The sequence below is a fragment of the Mobula birostris genome, chromosome 13 (assembly GCF_030028105.1).
Source record: "Mobula birostris isolate sMobBir1 chromosome 13, sMobBir1.hap1, whole genome shotgun sequence".
In the NCBI taxonomy this organism is placed as follows: Eukaryota; Metazoa; Chordata; class Chondrichthyes; order Myliobatiformes; family Myliobatidae; genus Mobula; species Mobula birostris.
In genome coordinates, this window is record NC_092382.1 from 83,680,719 (window position 1) to 83,695,836 (window position 15,118).

General features: G+C 45.2%; 2 protein-coding genes across 3 annotated transcripts in view; one reads left to right on the plus strand and one right to left on the minus strand.

Moving 5' to 3' along the window:
* The window catches only part of LOC140207074 (uncharacterized), a 99,307-nt gene that overhangs the window by 70,581 nt on the left and 13,608 nt on the right, over positions 1 to 15,118 (plus strand). The gene's annotated exons all lie outside the window — the stretch shown is intronic.
* On the minus strand, positions 1,206 to 11,944 carry LOC140207071 (uncharacterized). Of its 2 annotated transcripts, none has more exons than XM_072275391.1 (4): positions 11,865 to 11,944; positions 11,485 to 11,759; positions 8,316 to 8,478; positions 1,206 to 3,967 (listed from the first exon to the last, which is right to left on the minus strand). In XM_072275391.1, exon 4 carries the CDS (start codon positions 3,557 to 3,559, stop codon positions 2,369 to 2,371), a length of 1,191 nt encoding a protein of 396 aa, XP_072131492.1. In that variant the 5' UTR covers positions 3,560 to 3,967; positions 8,316 to 8,478; positions 11,485 to 11,759; positions 11,865 to 11,944; the 3' UTR covers positions 1,206 to 2,368. The 2 variants fall into 2 exon arrangements, with proteins under 2 accessions (XP_072131492.1, XP_072131491.1); XM_072275390.1 differs by having other exon boundaries at positions 8,316 to 8,482; positions 11,865 to 11,941.

Genomic DNA, 15,118 nt, shown 5'->3' on the forward strand with positions numbered 1-15,118 from the left:
AAAATGTGGGTTTGTAGGTGCTTCAACAGACTGATCACAGGCATCTGGGACTGCCTCCTTTTCCTTTTTCTTCTTCAGGATGGAACAATTAGCCATCATATGACCAGCCTTCTTACAATAGTAGCAAGTAAGACCAGAATATTTCTCCTTCAACTTCTTCCCTTCATCCTTACTCTTGTTAATAGTCCCAGCATTAATTTCTGGTTTACCCTAGTTATTCCTGCTACTCTTTTGGTAGCTGTTATTCAGGGTAAATTTAACCTTATGAGTTAAAGCAAACTGATCTGCTAATCTAGCAGACTCCTGCAAAGTGGCAGCATCCTTTTCATCTAAATATGTCTTTAAGTCATTAGGGACGCATCTTTTGAATTCTTCAACTAAAACTAACTCTTTCAAGCTGTTAAAGTCATCATTTACATTTTATATGTGTGCCAGCGGTCAAAACACACAAACTTCTCATAAGCAAATTCCATACAAGTCTGGTTCAGAGATCTCCTCAAATTTCTAAACTTTTGCCTGTATGCTTCTGGGACCAACTCATAAGCTTTGAGCACAGCCTGTTTCACAATGTCATAATCAGCTGTTTCATCAACTGTCGAAGCAGAATAGGCTTGCTGAGCCATCCCCTTAATTACACTTTGTAAGAGAATAGGCCAACCCTCTTTTGGCCACTTTAAACTCTGAGCAAAATGCTGAAAGTATTTATCAACCTCTGCCTCATCAAATGGAGGTACCAATTTAACTTCCCGACTGGCCTCAAACTTATCACCAGAGTCTAATGCTAGACCACTTTGCTGCAATCTCTCTATCTTTCCAGCTCAAACAGCCTCTGTCTTTCTGCTTCCTCCTTCTGTTTTTCTGCCTCTCTAGCTTCAAACTGCCTCTGCCTTTCTGCAGCCTCCATCTTTATTTTTTTTAACTTGTACGGGAGCTCAAGCTCACTCAGTTTACTTTCAGGAAACACCTCCAACTCCTCCACTTTAAACATACCCTTGGATACACAATGTTCAGTTATTATCCTCTGCCTCTGTGACCTCCTCATTGTCAATTTCACCTTTCCAAGTTTTAACCTTTTAGCAGTACTCAACAGCTCAGTCCTTCTGGCATCCTCTAATGCCTCAGAGGTTGGCGCTTGCAGAAATCTATCAACATCCATTGCTGCTGATTTTTCACCCACAAATAAATCAAAAGGGATTTCCCCAATGAAATTGATAATTAATCAATCAATACGCCCCCGAATTTGTTCATATCCTGGACGCAGGCCCCAATTTTGTTACAAACCATAACGCTTTAGAAATGAACTAGCAGCAGTAGACTACACCTGAAGTCTGGCTTTGATGCTAAAACAACTATCTTTATTAGTATCAACTCATAATATAGTAACTTAAGCAAGATAAACAAAAGTTGACAGAGTTATGTGTGTATATATGTGTGGGTAAATATAACTCCCAAACTATTGAGCTCGGGGGAAACAAGGCTTAGAGTCTTGAGATGGTAAAATATGAAAGTTCAGTTCATCCATGGAATAGGTGATGAGAGAGATATTCGTAATGCAGGGTGAATTTCCAGAGAAGGCAATTATGTCGAATTCCACAGGTCCCATGGTGGTAAAACGAGAGAACAGTCACTGTAGATTTTATCTGTCATCATTCCAAATCCACATACGAATTATCACCGAAAGTGACTTGTCACAAGGGGTATCGTCTTCAAGTGAATTACCACACCACACCCAGGCAAGGGTTAACACATAAGTGGTCTTCACAGGATACCTCAAATCAGATCCACTCCTATGGATCAAACGAGGTGACAACCACACATTCGATGTACGCTGAATCGATAATTAACCCACCCTTGTGGGATAGGGAAGTTCTAAACAGTGACCCTTGGCCACTAGTTCCCTGGTTTCGATCCTTCCATTTTTCCTCCTTCGTCTCCGTCTGACTCTGAGTGTCCGTGTCCTCGGTTTAAACTAAACAAGCTGCGAGCGATGTAAAGAAGCGGCAAGTCAGACTGATTCGCCTTCTTAATCTCTCTCTCTCTCTCTCTCTCTTTAAATGACAGTCCACAGCAAACGAAACCTAGAGATTCATAACAACGGCCACTCCCCATTGTGAACTGACTGGTGTGCCAGTAGTTGGGATGACTGAGTGAATCCTTTCCCACATTCTGAGCAGGTAAACGGCTTCTCCCAAGTGTGAACTCGCTGATGACTCTGTAGGTTGGATGACCGAGTGAATCCTTTCCCACATTCTGAGCAGGTGAATGGTTTCTCCCCAGTGTGAACTTGCTGGTGTCTCTGTAGGCTGGATAAGTGAGTGAATCTATTCTCACAGACTGAACAGGTGAACGGCCTCTCGCCAGTGTGAACTCACTGGTGACTCTGTAGGTTGGATGACTGAGTGAATCTCTTCCCACATTCTGAGCAGGTGAACAGCTTTTCCCCAGTGTGAACTCGCTGGTGTCTCTGTAGGGTGTAAGAGTAAGTGAATCTCTTCCCACATTCTGAGCAGATGAACGGCCTCTCCCCAGTGTGAACTCGCTGATGACTCTGCAGGTGGGATGACTGAGTGAATCTCTTCTCACAGACTGAGCAGGTGAATGGCTTCTCCCCGGTGTGAACTGACTGGTGTGCCAGTAGTTGCGATGACCGAGTGAATCCCTTCCCACATTCTGAGCAGGTGAATGGCCACTCCCCAGTGTGAACTGACTGGTGTGCCAATAGCTGGGTTGACTGAGTAAATCCTTTCCCACATTCTGAGCAGGTGAATGGCCACTCCCCACTGTGAACTGACTGGTGTGCCAATAATTCAGATGACTGAGTGTATCCCTTCCCACATTCTGAGCAGGTGAACAGCTTCTCTCCAGTGTGAACTCGCTGGTGTCTCTGTAGGTGGGATGACTGAGTGAATCCCTTCCCACATTCTGAGCAGGTGAACGGCCTCTCTCCAGTGTGAACTCGCTGATGACTCTGTAGGGTGGATGAGTGAGTGAATCTCTTCCAACAGACTGAGCAGGTGAATGGCTTCTCCCCAGTGTGAACTCGCTGGTGTCTCTGTAGGTTGGATGACTGAGTGAATCCCTTCCCACATTCTAAGCAAGTGAATGGCTTCTCCCCAGTGTGAACTCGCTGATGATTCTGTAGGGTGGATGACAGTGTGAATCTCTTCCCACATTCTGAGCAGGTGAACGGCCTCTCTCCAGTGTGAACTCGCTGATGACTCTGTAGGTGGGATGAATGACTGAATCCCTTTCTACAGACTGAACAGGTGAACGGCTTCTCCCCAGTGTGAACTCGCTGGTGACCCTGTAGGGTGGATGAATCAGTGAATCTTTTCCCACAGACTGAGCAGGTGAATAGCTTCTCCCCGGTGTGAAGTCGATGGTGTCTCTGTAGGGTGGAAGAGTGAGTGAATCTCTTCTCACAGACTGAGCAGGTGAATGGCCTCTCTCCAGTGTGAACTTGCTGATGTACCTTCAGTTTAGATGAGCAAGTGAATCCCTTCCCACAGTCTGAGCAGCTGAACGGCAGCTCCCCGGTGTGAACTCGCTTGTGAGCCATTAGGTCAGATGACTGAGTGAATCCTTCCCCACAAATTTAGCAGATGACCAGCCTTTGCCCAGTGTGAACTGACTGGTGTGTCCACAGGCGGGAAGACTGACTGAATCCTTTCTCACACCCAGAACAGATGAATGGCCTTGTCCCAGTGTGAACTTGCTGATATACCTTCAATTGAGATGACTGAGTGAATCCATTCCCACTGTCTGAGCAGATGAATGGCCTCTCCCCTATGTAAGATGACGGGTGTGCCATTCGATCAGATAACCAAGTGAATCCCTCCCCACAGTCTGAGCAGGAAGGATGGTTGATTGAATCCCTTGCTCCACTTCTTAAATATCTAGACAGAGACAGCAAAACTGGTGTGCCATGCTTGAGATTCCTGGAGACAAATTCCTTCTCATTTTTAACCTGTAAAAAGATTTACAAAATCCATCAGTGTGTGCAGGACAACATTTCAGATGAGATCATTTGATTTGCCAAGGTGTGATCTGACATCTCACTGTTAAAGTGAGGTTCAACCCAAGCTGGAGAGAGAAATCATATTTTATCTGGGCACAGTGCTGGTATCCGGAATGACCATCTAATTCTCTGATGCTCTTCCTGTCTCAATAAGAATGGGCATTTCTACCATCTCCAATCTGTGACCTGGCTCAGTCTGACTCTCTCCATTGGTATTATTCCCTGTTCCCACTGAGCTGCATGGATTCCTGCTCCCACAGTAACTGAAACACACTCACGCAAATAGGCTTTCTTGATTGCAGCTGGGATTTTCTTTTATGTATTATTAACTTAAAGTATCACAGTTTTAATGCCATGTAAAAAATTACTGCTGAGATGAATGTTTGGTTCGCCCACATAATTAAAACAAATAATATGGATTGGCCTGACTATGATTGAAATTGAATGCGACGAGCTTTGACATATTACTGGAACCCTGGGACCAGTGAACAACTGACAGCTTCCCCAGTTACTGACCCCCCCAATGGTGGTTACTTAAACAGGACTCCACTCCATTCGAAACCCCAATGCCAGCGGTCCACCCGCTGTGACTCTGTGCTATGACCCTATGGCGTACTCAACTGAGGAAAGCCAATATTATGCACCCCTCGAGGGACAGAAATTCCCAGTCATGGTGATTGGAGAGGTTAAAGGAAGAGAGGGCAGTGCATTATTGGCCGAAGTTCCGGATTTCCTTTGGCAACAGACAGAACTGGTGGTTCCCCAGACCACCGTTAGGGTTTGCCCTGGATTCAAGCCAAAGAACCTGGGTTCCTTGCCTACACCTCAATGAATCAAGCCTCCAGCACCCAGGAAGACTGGCAAGACTTGGCCATGGGCCAATTCAGATACTAGAAGGAGTCTGAGGTGAAGACGGGACATCTGGTAAGACATTCTTTTAATATTGACCGAACTCAAGATGTTGTACCCCATCTCTGGGCAACTTCAGGCCAAGAATTCGACCACACCAACTTCCCCCCTGTCTGGATCACCATGAAAGAAGGACAGACTCTCCCATCCATTCCGCAATACCCCCTGAAGCCCGAGGCAACGTCTTATGAGGATGGAAGCTCTTTTGTCAATCCAGCAGGAAAATGATATTCTGGCTATGCGATAGTGACGGACACTGAAATAGTTGAGCAGGCCTCTTTTGAAGCAGCTGTCTCCGCCCAGAAGGCTGAGCTGTTTGCTCTGACTCGTGCCTGTATCCTAGCAACAGATAAAAGTGCGAACGTTTACAGAGACTCCTGTTACGCATTTGGAGTTGTACATGACTACGGGGCTCTCTGGGAACATGGGGATTCCAGAATTCCTCTGGCCACCCCATTAGTAATGCCACCTTTGTAAACAACTTTACTCACAGTTCTACAGCTACCTTGAGTTTTGGCTATTGTTAAATGTGCGGCCCACACACGCATGTCCGACCAGGTCACTAAAGGCAATGCTTTAGTGGATGAGACAGTGAAAAGTGCGGCACAATCCTCGGTAGTTGTGGTGCCCTCGGGTTCCCGTCAAGCAACGTTCTGTGACTTAAGCAGAACGAGTTTGCCAGACATGCGGGAGGTACGTACTTTTCAGGGGGACGCCTCTGAGGAGGAGCGCAAACTGTGTTCCCAGATGGGTGCCAGAAAGACCCTGACCTAGGTTTTTGGATCACCCCAGTGGGGCAGATTTATTTTCCTGCAGAGTTTTTATCAATATTGGTCAATTAAATACATAATTGTACACACGTGGGAAAGGAGGGAATGGTTGGTAACCTGTACCCTGCACACCGGGTACTACTCCCTTGACAGGTGAACATTATTCATGTCTACAAGTTGATTTTATTGAATTGCCTGCACTACATTGCTATAGATATTGCTTAGTTATTATAGATGTGTTTAGTAGGTGGATTGAAGCTATTCCAACTACCAATAATACTACTGTGACTGTTGTGAAGGTACTATTACAGGGAATAACTCTCAGGTATGCTGAGCTCTGCCAATGGCCCACACTTTGTGGCGAAAGTAAATGAAGGGCTATGCAATGAACTAGCTATGAAGCAACAATTCCACTGTGTACACCACCCACGGGCTGCTGGCATAGTGGAAACAGCCAATGGCACTCTGGAGAGTAAATTGGCTGAACTAACAGCAGAGACTGGACTCACTTGGTTGAAGGTCCTACCGTTACCCCTATTCCACATGAGGGTTACCCCACAGGGGAAAACAGTGTTGTCACCAGCTGAAATCATTTATGGATGGCCCATGAGGACACACTGGGGACCAAGACCTTGTGTACCATTGCTCCCAGAAAGTCTACCAGCAAAATTGGATATGCATACCCTGGGGGAAGAGATGGGGAAATATATATGCCAACTAACCAAAATTTTCCAAGCATTACATTCACAGATACAACAGGCTTACAAGGAAGAGAACCACTCTGCAGAGAGGAGTGACTATCCCACCATAGAACCTGCTAATTTTGTCCTGATCAAGAACTGGGATTGAGGGAATCTCGGACCTCGGTGGAGGGGACCATATCAGGTGTTACTGACCACTCCCATGGCTGTGAAACTGAAGGGGCAATCTCGGTGGATACATCGAACAGACAACAAACGTGTTACTGAAGGAACTGAGTAGAATGACTCTCTTGGACTAAAGGAAAATGTACTGGTTGATAGTGGTGTTCGTGTTCATGTCTTTGAGAGGGCTCACCCCAGCATCCGGGGGCCCCCATGTTAACACCTTTCTGTCACACCTGTGCCAAACAGGTAGAACTGGGGACCTGCTGGGTTTGTGGTGAAATTCCCCAGCATGGTAAAACTATGGTTCCAATGTCAGTAATCACGCTCAACCAGAGTGAGGAACTCTCAGCCTGGGCTTTCTCAAATAACACCCAGGGAAGTGAGGTGAGGAACTGTGGTCCAGTCAGAGATGACTGTGGCTGTCAGTGTTCTGAGGGATGGTATCTCTCAAACAGAACTTCCTGTACTGGGAAACATGCATCCTGGCCATACTTGCAGGTGCCCAGCAGCGGAGAGGAATAACTGAGACTGAGCGATTTTGGATGATCACTTTTCTCTCCTATGGAGTAGCCAGGAATTCACGAGAGAGAATCAATTTGGCTACAGCACTTGAGGAGCTGGCCACAATACTGCAGGGGCCCTGACACAAACACAGGCCCAAGTAACAGAAATATCCACTGAAATGATTGCAATCCGGCAAACAGTCCCACAGAATCGTAAGGCTTTAGGTTTTATTCTGGCTGAGAAAAGGGGGAACCTGTGCTATTATTGACACAGAATGCTGCACCTATATCCCTGATGACTCTACTAACATTACATCCCTCTCCGAGCACACTGTCAAGGAGATTGACAGCATCAAGAAAGTAGGGCAGGATTTACACGGGTTCACCGAAGGGTCGAAATGGTGGTCTTCGAAGGCCTGTTCGGTAATACATGGGGCATGATATTGCATTATGGCCTAATAGTTGTACATATCATTGTTATAATTACTGATGTCTGCTGTTTTTACCCACTGATAAGTCAATGCTGTAACTCGTTTGCTTTCTCTGTAAAAGATTACTACTTTGTTGATCATGTAATGATGAAAAGGAGGGAATGATAAAGTATGTAAAAGGGTTAACACTTCGTTAAACAATAGCAGCCTGTTTTTCTGAAAGAAACTGCTGATGACCAACAGATGTGCTGAGCCATGCTGAGCCATATTTCTTCTTGAGGGTCGCTAGCTGGGGTTTCAGGATGCTTATCTCCTTGTGTACTCATGCATAGAGATAGGACAGCTTCAGTCTGTTCTGTGTGTGAAAGCCATTATGACGACTTTGTAATTTGTCTTTAGGGGCTGTCATGTAGTAAATAACTTTGGCTCCAGCCTGTCTTGTGTGGGGGGTATCTGGACGGATATACCTGTGGTGTAAGTGGAATTGTTAGTCAGTTAGTGGATTGGGTGGGAACAGTCATATACTGTTCCTGTTTGAGCAAATAACGGAGTAAGCCCCAGGTGCTTGGAAAAACGAATCTGTACTTATACGGTCTCTGAGTGACTTTATCCGGATTCGACTTCCACAGAATGGGAGTGGTTTTAAAGGGCTGGGCTGCTGGTAGCACATTACCAGACCTGGAGTGATTGCAACTGGGTCTGACAGAGGCATAACTGGTTCTTCTGGGCACATTCAGTCTCACTCCAACTATTTCCTACCTTCCTTTGTACAGGTATGCAAAGTCTAAAGGACCAGTGTTTGAGTAAATGAGACTCACCAAACTTTCTCCTGACTGAAACACTGGATTCTCAAAGTCAGATGGGTTCTCTTCAGTTAATGCTCTCAATCCTCGGGCTGGTTCACTTGTTGCTGTTCCCTCGTGTGAGTTGTGGTTTGCTTCCAGTTGGGGTTCTTCTTCCAATAAATCTCTCACCGCAGGTCTAACTTTAACATGAAAGATAATGAAGCACATTAACAATAAAATGGAGAACCAAACATTTCTGCTTAATATTACTAAGAACAAAACTCACTGAAATTTAAACGCTGAAGTCAAATATAATGATCTCAGTGAACAATCTTTTATTGTCCCTCACACGGCACAAAACAATATGGGATAAGAAGGAGTCATCGTTCAGTCATGGTAAGACATGAGATGTAGGAACAGAATTAGGTGATTCGATCCATTAAGTCTGCTCCACCACTCAACCATGACTGATTTTTATTCCAACACCATATTCCTGCCTTCCTCCTGTAACCCTAAAGCTACTTAGCAATCATGAATATATTAATCTTTGTCATAAATATACCCAAATGGCAGCCTCAACTGACCTCTGCGGCAACAACTTCCACAGATCAGACGACTTTAGGTCAAAATATTTTCCTCATCTCAGTTTTAAAGGGAAGCATATCTATTCTGAGACTGTGCTGTCAGATCAGACTCTCTGTCTAATGGGGACATCCTCTCCATATCCATTGTATCCAGGCTTTTCAGCATTCGGTAGGTTTACTTAACCATACATCTCTCCACCACCCCCACTGTCCCTCTGAACTCCATTGAGCACAGGTTCTGAACCATAAAATGCTCCTCATACATAAAACTGATCATTCCTTAGATTATTCTTGTAAACCTCATTAGCAACAACTGCACAAAACACATTTCCAGGAATAACAGACAGACTGGTACCTGTATAATTTACAGGGAAAAGTTGTGCTTTCTTTACTGTTCTACTGTCACAGAACAAGCCATTTCCATTCCCAGATTAAAACAGGTCCATTTCAGGAAATATAAACCAGTCCAGGGTGAATGTAACAAAAAGAAACTGGAATTACCAGAAACGCTCAGCAGGTAAGGAACAGTTGCGGGGAGAGGAACAAACATTACAATTCAGGTTAATAATATTTTATCAGAATGACGTCAAACATTTTCTGTTTTTAGTGCAGATCTCCAGCAACTCGAGATTCTCTCAGATTTCCACCAAGTGACAGACAGGTGACAGTGAGGGGGGATATTTCCAAACACAGTTTGAACACCAGACTCACGGGTATATTTCCACTGTTGTAAACACGGACCAGCCCATTTACTCATAGCCTCTCCCTGTGAGGATGGAATGGGAACTCATCCTCTCCTCAGATTAGCAATCATTGCTTCCAAAGGAACTCCAGAAACAAACATCTGATCCCAGACCAGAAATACTCACTCAAAACCTCATAAACCCAAGCAGCTTGATCTCCGGGTCCATTTTACCTGGATCAAAAAGTGTGATATCCCAGGACCCAAACTCAGAGTCACACAGCTGAATCTGCCACTCACCAACACTGAGAGTCTCTCACATCATCCCCACGTTTCACACTGGGTGGTGCAATCCGGGATTTCCCCACAACCAATGTCCAGCTGCTCGAAATTTCTGCTTCACTGCAGAAGGATGACCATCCAGCCCCATCAGTAGAAGCACTAACCAATGTCAAATCCAGAACACTAACAGTTCCATATGCCTGGAGTGTAGATCACAGAATTATAGCCCAAGCACCAACTCTCCCAGTACTCTTTGCTGCCAGTAAAATACTGCAGTGTGTCAGCCAGTCACAATTCAATAACTAGCACCTCCACACCAATGCACAACAGAACTGGTACCTGATGTCCCTCTGGCATTCTAGCTAATAAAAACTGATTCTGGAAATAACACAGCGAGGCCAAAGTTGTAAATGAACACTTCACAATAAAAACAAGAGTTAGAAGAAAGATTGCTGATATATAATATTGAGGTGGTGAGATACAGGGTGGACCAAGGTTGATCTAGATGGTTTATGTACATCACTGAAGCTGGGGGGGGTGGGGGGGGGGTTGGGGATTAGGAGACTGGACAGAGGTTGAACAAGATGGGCAGGGGATGAGCAGATGGAACCAGGTGGGAGAAGGGTTCAAGGACAATCACTGATGGTCCTCCAGCAATACACAGATACTGAATTAATAGTAGCATAGTCACAGTCATACTTTATTGATCCCGGGAGAAATTGGTTTTCACTACAGTTGCACCATCAATAATAAATAGTAATAGAACCATAAAAAGTTAAATAGTAATATGTAAATTATGCCAGTAAATTATGAAATAAGTCCAGGACCAGCCTATTGGCTCGGGGTGTCTGACCCTCCAAGGGAGGAGTTGTAAAGTTTGATGGCCACAGGCAGGAATGACTTCCTATGACGCTCTGTGTTGCATCTTGGTGGAATTACAATAGTACATACTACCGTATAAAATGACAAAGTTAGAACAAAGAACAAGAACTTTGCCATATATCCTTTGATCCTCACCATTTTTTTATCAATACACCATAGGAAATTTCCAATCCGGACACTTCACGTCTTTGCATGGTAACTACTCTGCCTATGACTGTGAGGGACTGCGGGGACCTTGGGATACTGATCAGCACATCACAGAAACCATTCTCCCCCCTAGACTTCCCAATCCTTCTGTAAAGCAGACAGTGAAATCAAAGATCCCCATAACCTGGGTCATTCTCCTTCCTCACCCTCCCCAGTCCGGGAGAAGACACAACAGCCATAAAGCTCAAAGGACAAATGTGAGGAGCCTCAGGAAGAGAGGCGACTTGGGGGAAGTCAACGGGACTCAGGGGCCAACATCAGATCTCCCCAACACAACAAGGAGGAAACATCACCATCCATCCGGGGATTAGGACGCCAAGTGATCTTGCGTCACAAAGCGGAGGGCGGGGCAGATCTGCGGTAAAAAGCCTCACGTGAGCAGTTGGCGGGAGTTCCATTTCAATTCTGCGGAAATAGACAGCCTGGTCTCCTGGTTTGGATCGTTCAACGCAGATTAAGTGAAGTCGACACATTTCTGATGAGCCCAGATAATTGGAAAATAAATGAGTTCGGGCCTCACGGCCAACATCAGATCTCCCCGCTCGGGATCGGTCTCAATACTCACCGATGGGAAAGTGATATCTTCCGCCCGCAGACAGTGATCTCGATCCAGGCGGTGAGAATCCTTTGCCGATCCCGCAGACGACTCACTTCAGCACTGAGCGGAAAGGCGAACACCGTCCATCTGGAGACTGTGAGCAGGCGCGGAGTGATTGTTGCGTCATCCGGAGGGCGGGGCCTCGGGAACAGACGCGCAGCTGCTGCCTGTCTGCGGTTAAACGGGAGGGGCGAACGGGATCACGTGACCCGTGGGGGCGGAGACTCCAGCTACCCGCCACTCTGTGGAAAGAAACAAACTTGTGTTATGTACCATCAGTAATAGACCACAAACTCAGTTTTAATGTCAACTACTGTCTTTATTAGTATATAGAAAATTAAACTAACTTCTCACTGAAACAGAAGTTAACAGTGTTATGCGTTTGTGCCTCCCACACTGTCAAGTTTAGGAACAAGTACTTAAAGTTTCAAGGTGGCAAGTTTCAGTTATCCACGGAATGGGGAAATTCGTAAATCCACATTAAAATACAACGAGGAAGTAATCACGAAGAATTTCACTGGTTCCATGCTGGGAGAACGAAGTAACAGTCGCAGGAGATTTTCAGTCACCGAGTCATATTCCAAAATCCACGAAGAGATTGTACAAGATGACAGTCACAGGAATATTCTTTAGAACAAGTGGTTGCTACACAACACCCGAATCCATCCAAGTGTTAACGAAAGTGGTCGCCACAGGAAAACTCCAACAGTCCACTTCTGGATCAAAACGGTGACAGTCACACATTCAATATGCACTGCGTGCCGCTCCTTCACCCAGTCCATTTTGGCACAGGAAAAGTATCAAACTTTTACCCATTACTTTAGCAAACTGCAGCTTGCAGTCCGCTGGTCCTCCAACTGACTGTCTGTCTCTGTCTCTCTCTCTCTCTCTCTCTCTCTCTCTGAGATTGAGAGCTCCAGCAGTCAGTGTAGTGACGTCATAATCCCGCCTCCTGCAGGCTCTCTTAAAGTAACACCCACAGCAAAATGAAACCTGTGATCTCGTAACACTTGCCGCTCACATCTCCTCTCATTGTGTATTAGACATTTCAACCCCCAGGAAAAAATACATCGTCTGCCCGCTCTATCTATTCCTCTCGTAATCTTATAAACGTCCATCCAGTCTCACCCCAGCCTGCGCCGCTCTGGAGAGAACAACACAAGTTTGTGTAACCTCTCGTTATAGCTGTCTTAACCACCCGATCAATCTGTGCAGTCTCTTTCAGGGAGCTGTGAACTTGGATCCAATATCCCTCTGCTCATCGACACTGTTCAGGGTCTTGCATTTAACAGTATACTGTCTCTTTACATTTCACAGTGCACTGTCTCTCTACATTCGACCTACCGAGCTGCCAAGATGATCATCACTAATCAAATCTCACTGAGATTTCTCAGGTCCTGTTGAATTTATTGCCAAGTGCACAAGTACGGGAAGGTGCAGGTACAGAGAAACACTGACTTGCGGCAGCATCACAGGCAAGTACATTCAGATAACACACGGAACACAAATTACACGATTCTCTGCCAGGAACAATCTATAAATATGTTGTGTCCTGATCAATATTAAAGTGTGCATTTTGTGTCAATAACAGACTTGGAAATGTTGAATTTGGTCCCTGTCTTCATCCCTCCTGTAGTCCACAACCAGCTCCTTTGTTTTTGTCACCATGAGGGAGAGGTTGTTTTCTTGACACCACTGTTTCGGGGTGATGACTTCTTCTCTGCAGGCTGCCTCGTTATTATTTGAGATGAGAGCAATCAGTGTAGTGTCGTCAGGGAATTTAATTAGCAAATTGGCGCTGTGGGTGGGGACACAAGTCATGTGAATACAGAGAGTGAAGGAGGGGGCCAAGGAGACAACCCTGTGGGGTATGAGTGCTGAGGGTCAGAGAGACAGAGGTGAGGGAGCCCACTCTTACCACCTGCCGGCGATCTGACAGGAAGTCCAGGATCCAGCTACACAAGGCAGGGTGAGGGCCGAGGTCTCTGAGCTTCTTGTCGATACTTCACGCCTTCGTATGGCTACTGCTCTGCCCATGACTGCAAGGAACTGCAGAGAACTTTGGGGAGCAGAGAACATCAGAGAAACAAGCCTCCCCTCCATGGACTCTTCCTATATTTCCCCTGCGTCGGAAAAGCAGGCCGTGTACTCAAAGATCCTCACAACCCGGACATTCTTGCTGCAAACCCGCTCCCCTATCGGGGAAGAGATACAAAAGCCTTAAAGCGCGAACCAACAGGCTTAAGGACGGCTTCCTGTCTGCGGTTGTAAGCCAAATGAATGATAAAATGGGCTCGACCTCACAATGTAACTCGACGTGACCCTGCACCATATGTCTATCCGCACTGCACTTTCTCTGCAGCCATAATGCTTTGTTACAGTTATTGTTTTGTCGTATATCAGCTCAATGTACTGTTGTAACGTGTAGATCTGTGTGGATGGTACGTCAGGCAAGAATTTCACTGTAGCTCACTAAGTGATGATAACAAACAGATCTCCCATTTTAATTGTGTGAAAATATTAGACAAATTGAGCTTCTGCTTTGGAACCTCAGAAGGAAACTTCACTGAACTGTTGTCATTTCTGAGGAATGCAAATAAATAGAAAAGGCTTCAATCTCGCATTACGATCTGCGGTAACTGGGATCAGGTGACCGGTGGTGGGTCTCCCATACCAATTATCAGAATCAGGTTTAATAGCACCAGCAAATGCCATGAAATTTGTTGTCTCTGCGGCAGCAGTAGAACCTAATTCATAACAATAGATTTTAACAATTGTGAATTACAATAATATACACATTAAATAGTTCAATTATATAAGTAGTGCAAAAAAATCTAATAAACTATTTTAATTGTGTGGAAATTCTGGAGCAAAGCTTAACTAAACCGTACACATTTATGAGAAGTTCAGAAAAATAGAGAAGGCTAAATTCTCATATGAATGGGTCATATACCCAGAAATATTGGCTGCACTTTGGCGGGCCGAAACAGTGGAATAGACCATTAGACAATAAAATATTGGAGCAGAAGTAGGCCATTTGGGTCATCGAGTCTGCACCGCCATTCAATCATGGGTTGATCCAATTCTTCCAGTCATCCCAATTACCCTGCCTTCACCCCTTACCCTTTGATGCTTTGGCTAATCAAGAACCTATCTACCTCTGCCTTAAATACACCCAGTGACTTGGCCTCCACAGCAGATCATGGCAACAAATTCCTCCTATTTACCACCGACACTCTTAAGAAATTTCTCCGCATCTCTGTCCTAAATGGACGTCCTTCAATATGGAAGTCTCTTGTCCTAGAATCCCCTACCATGGGAAATCAACTTTGCCATATCTAATCTGTTCAGGTCATTTAACAATCAAAATGTTTCTATGAGATCCCCCCTCATTCTCCTGAACTCCAGGGAATACAGCCCAAGAGCTGCCAGACCTTCCTGATACGGTAGACCTTTCATTCCTGGAAACATTCTCGTGAATCTTCTCTGAACCCTCTCCAATGTCAGTATATCATTTCTAAAATAAGGATCCGAAAACTGCACACAATAGTCTGTGTGATCTCAGGAGTGCCTTATAGAGACTCACCATCGCATCCCTGCT

Bases quoted from the DNA above. Each gene is read 5' to 3' on its own strand.
- LOC140207071 (XM_072275391.1), bottom strand. From the start codon at position 3,559: ATGGCTCACAAGCGAGTTCACACCGGGGAGCTGCCGTTCAGCTGCTCA.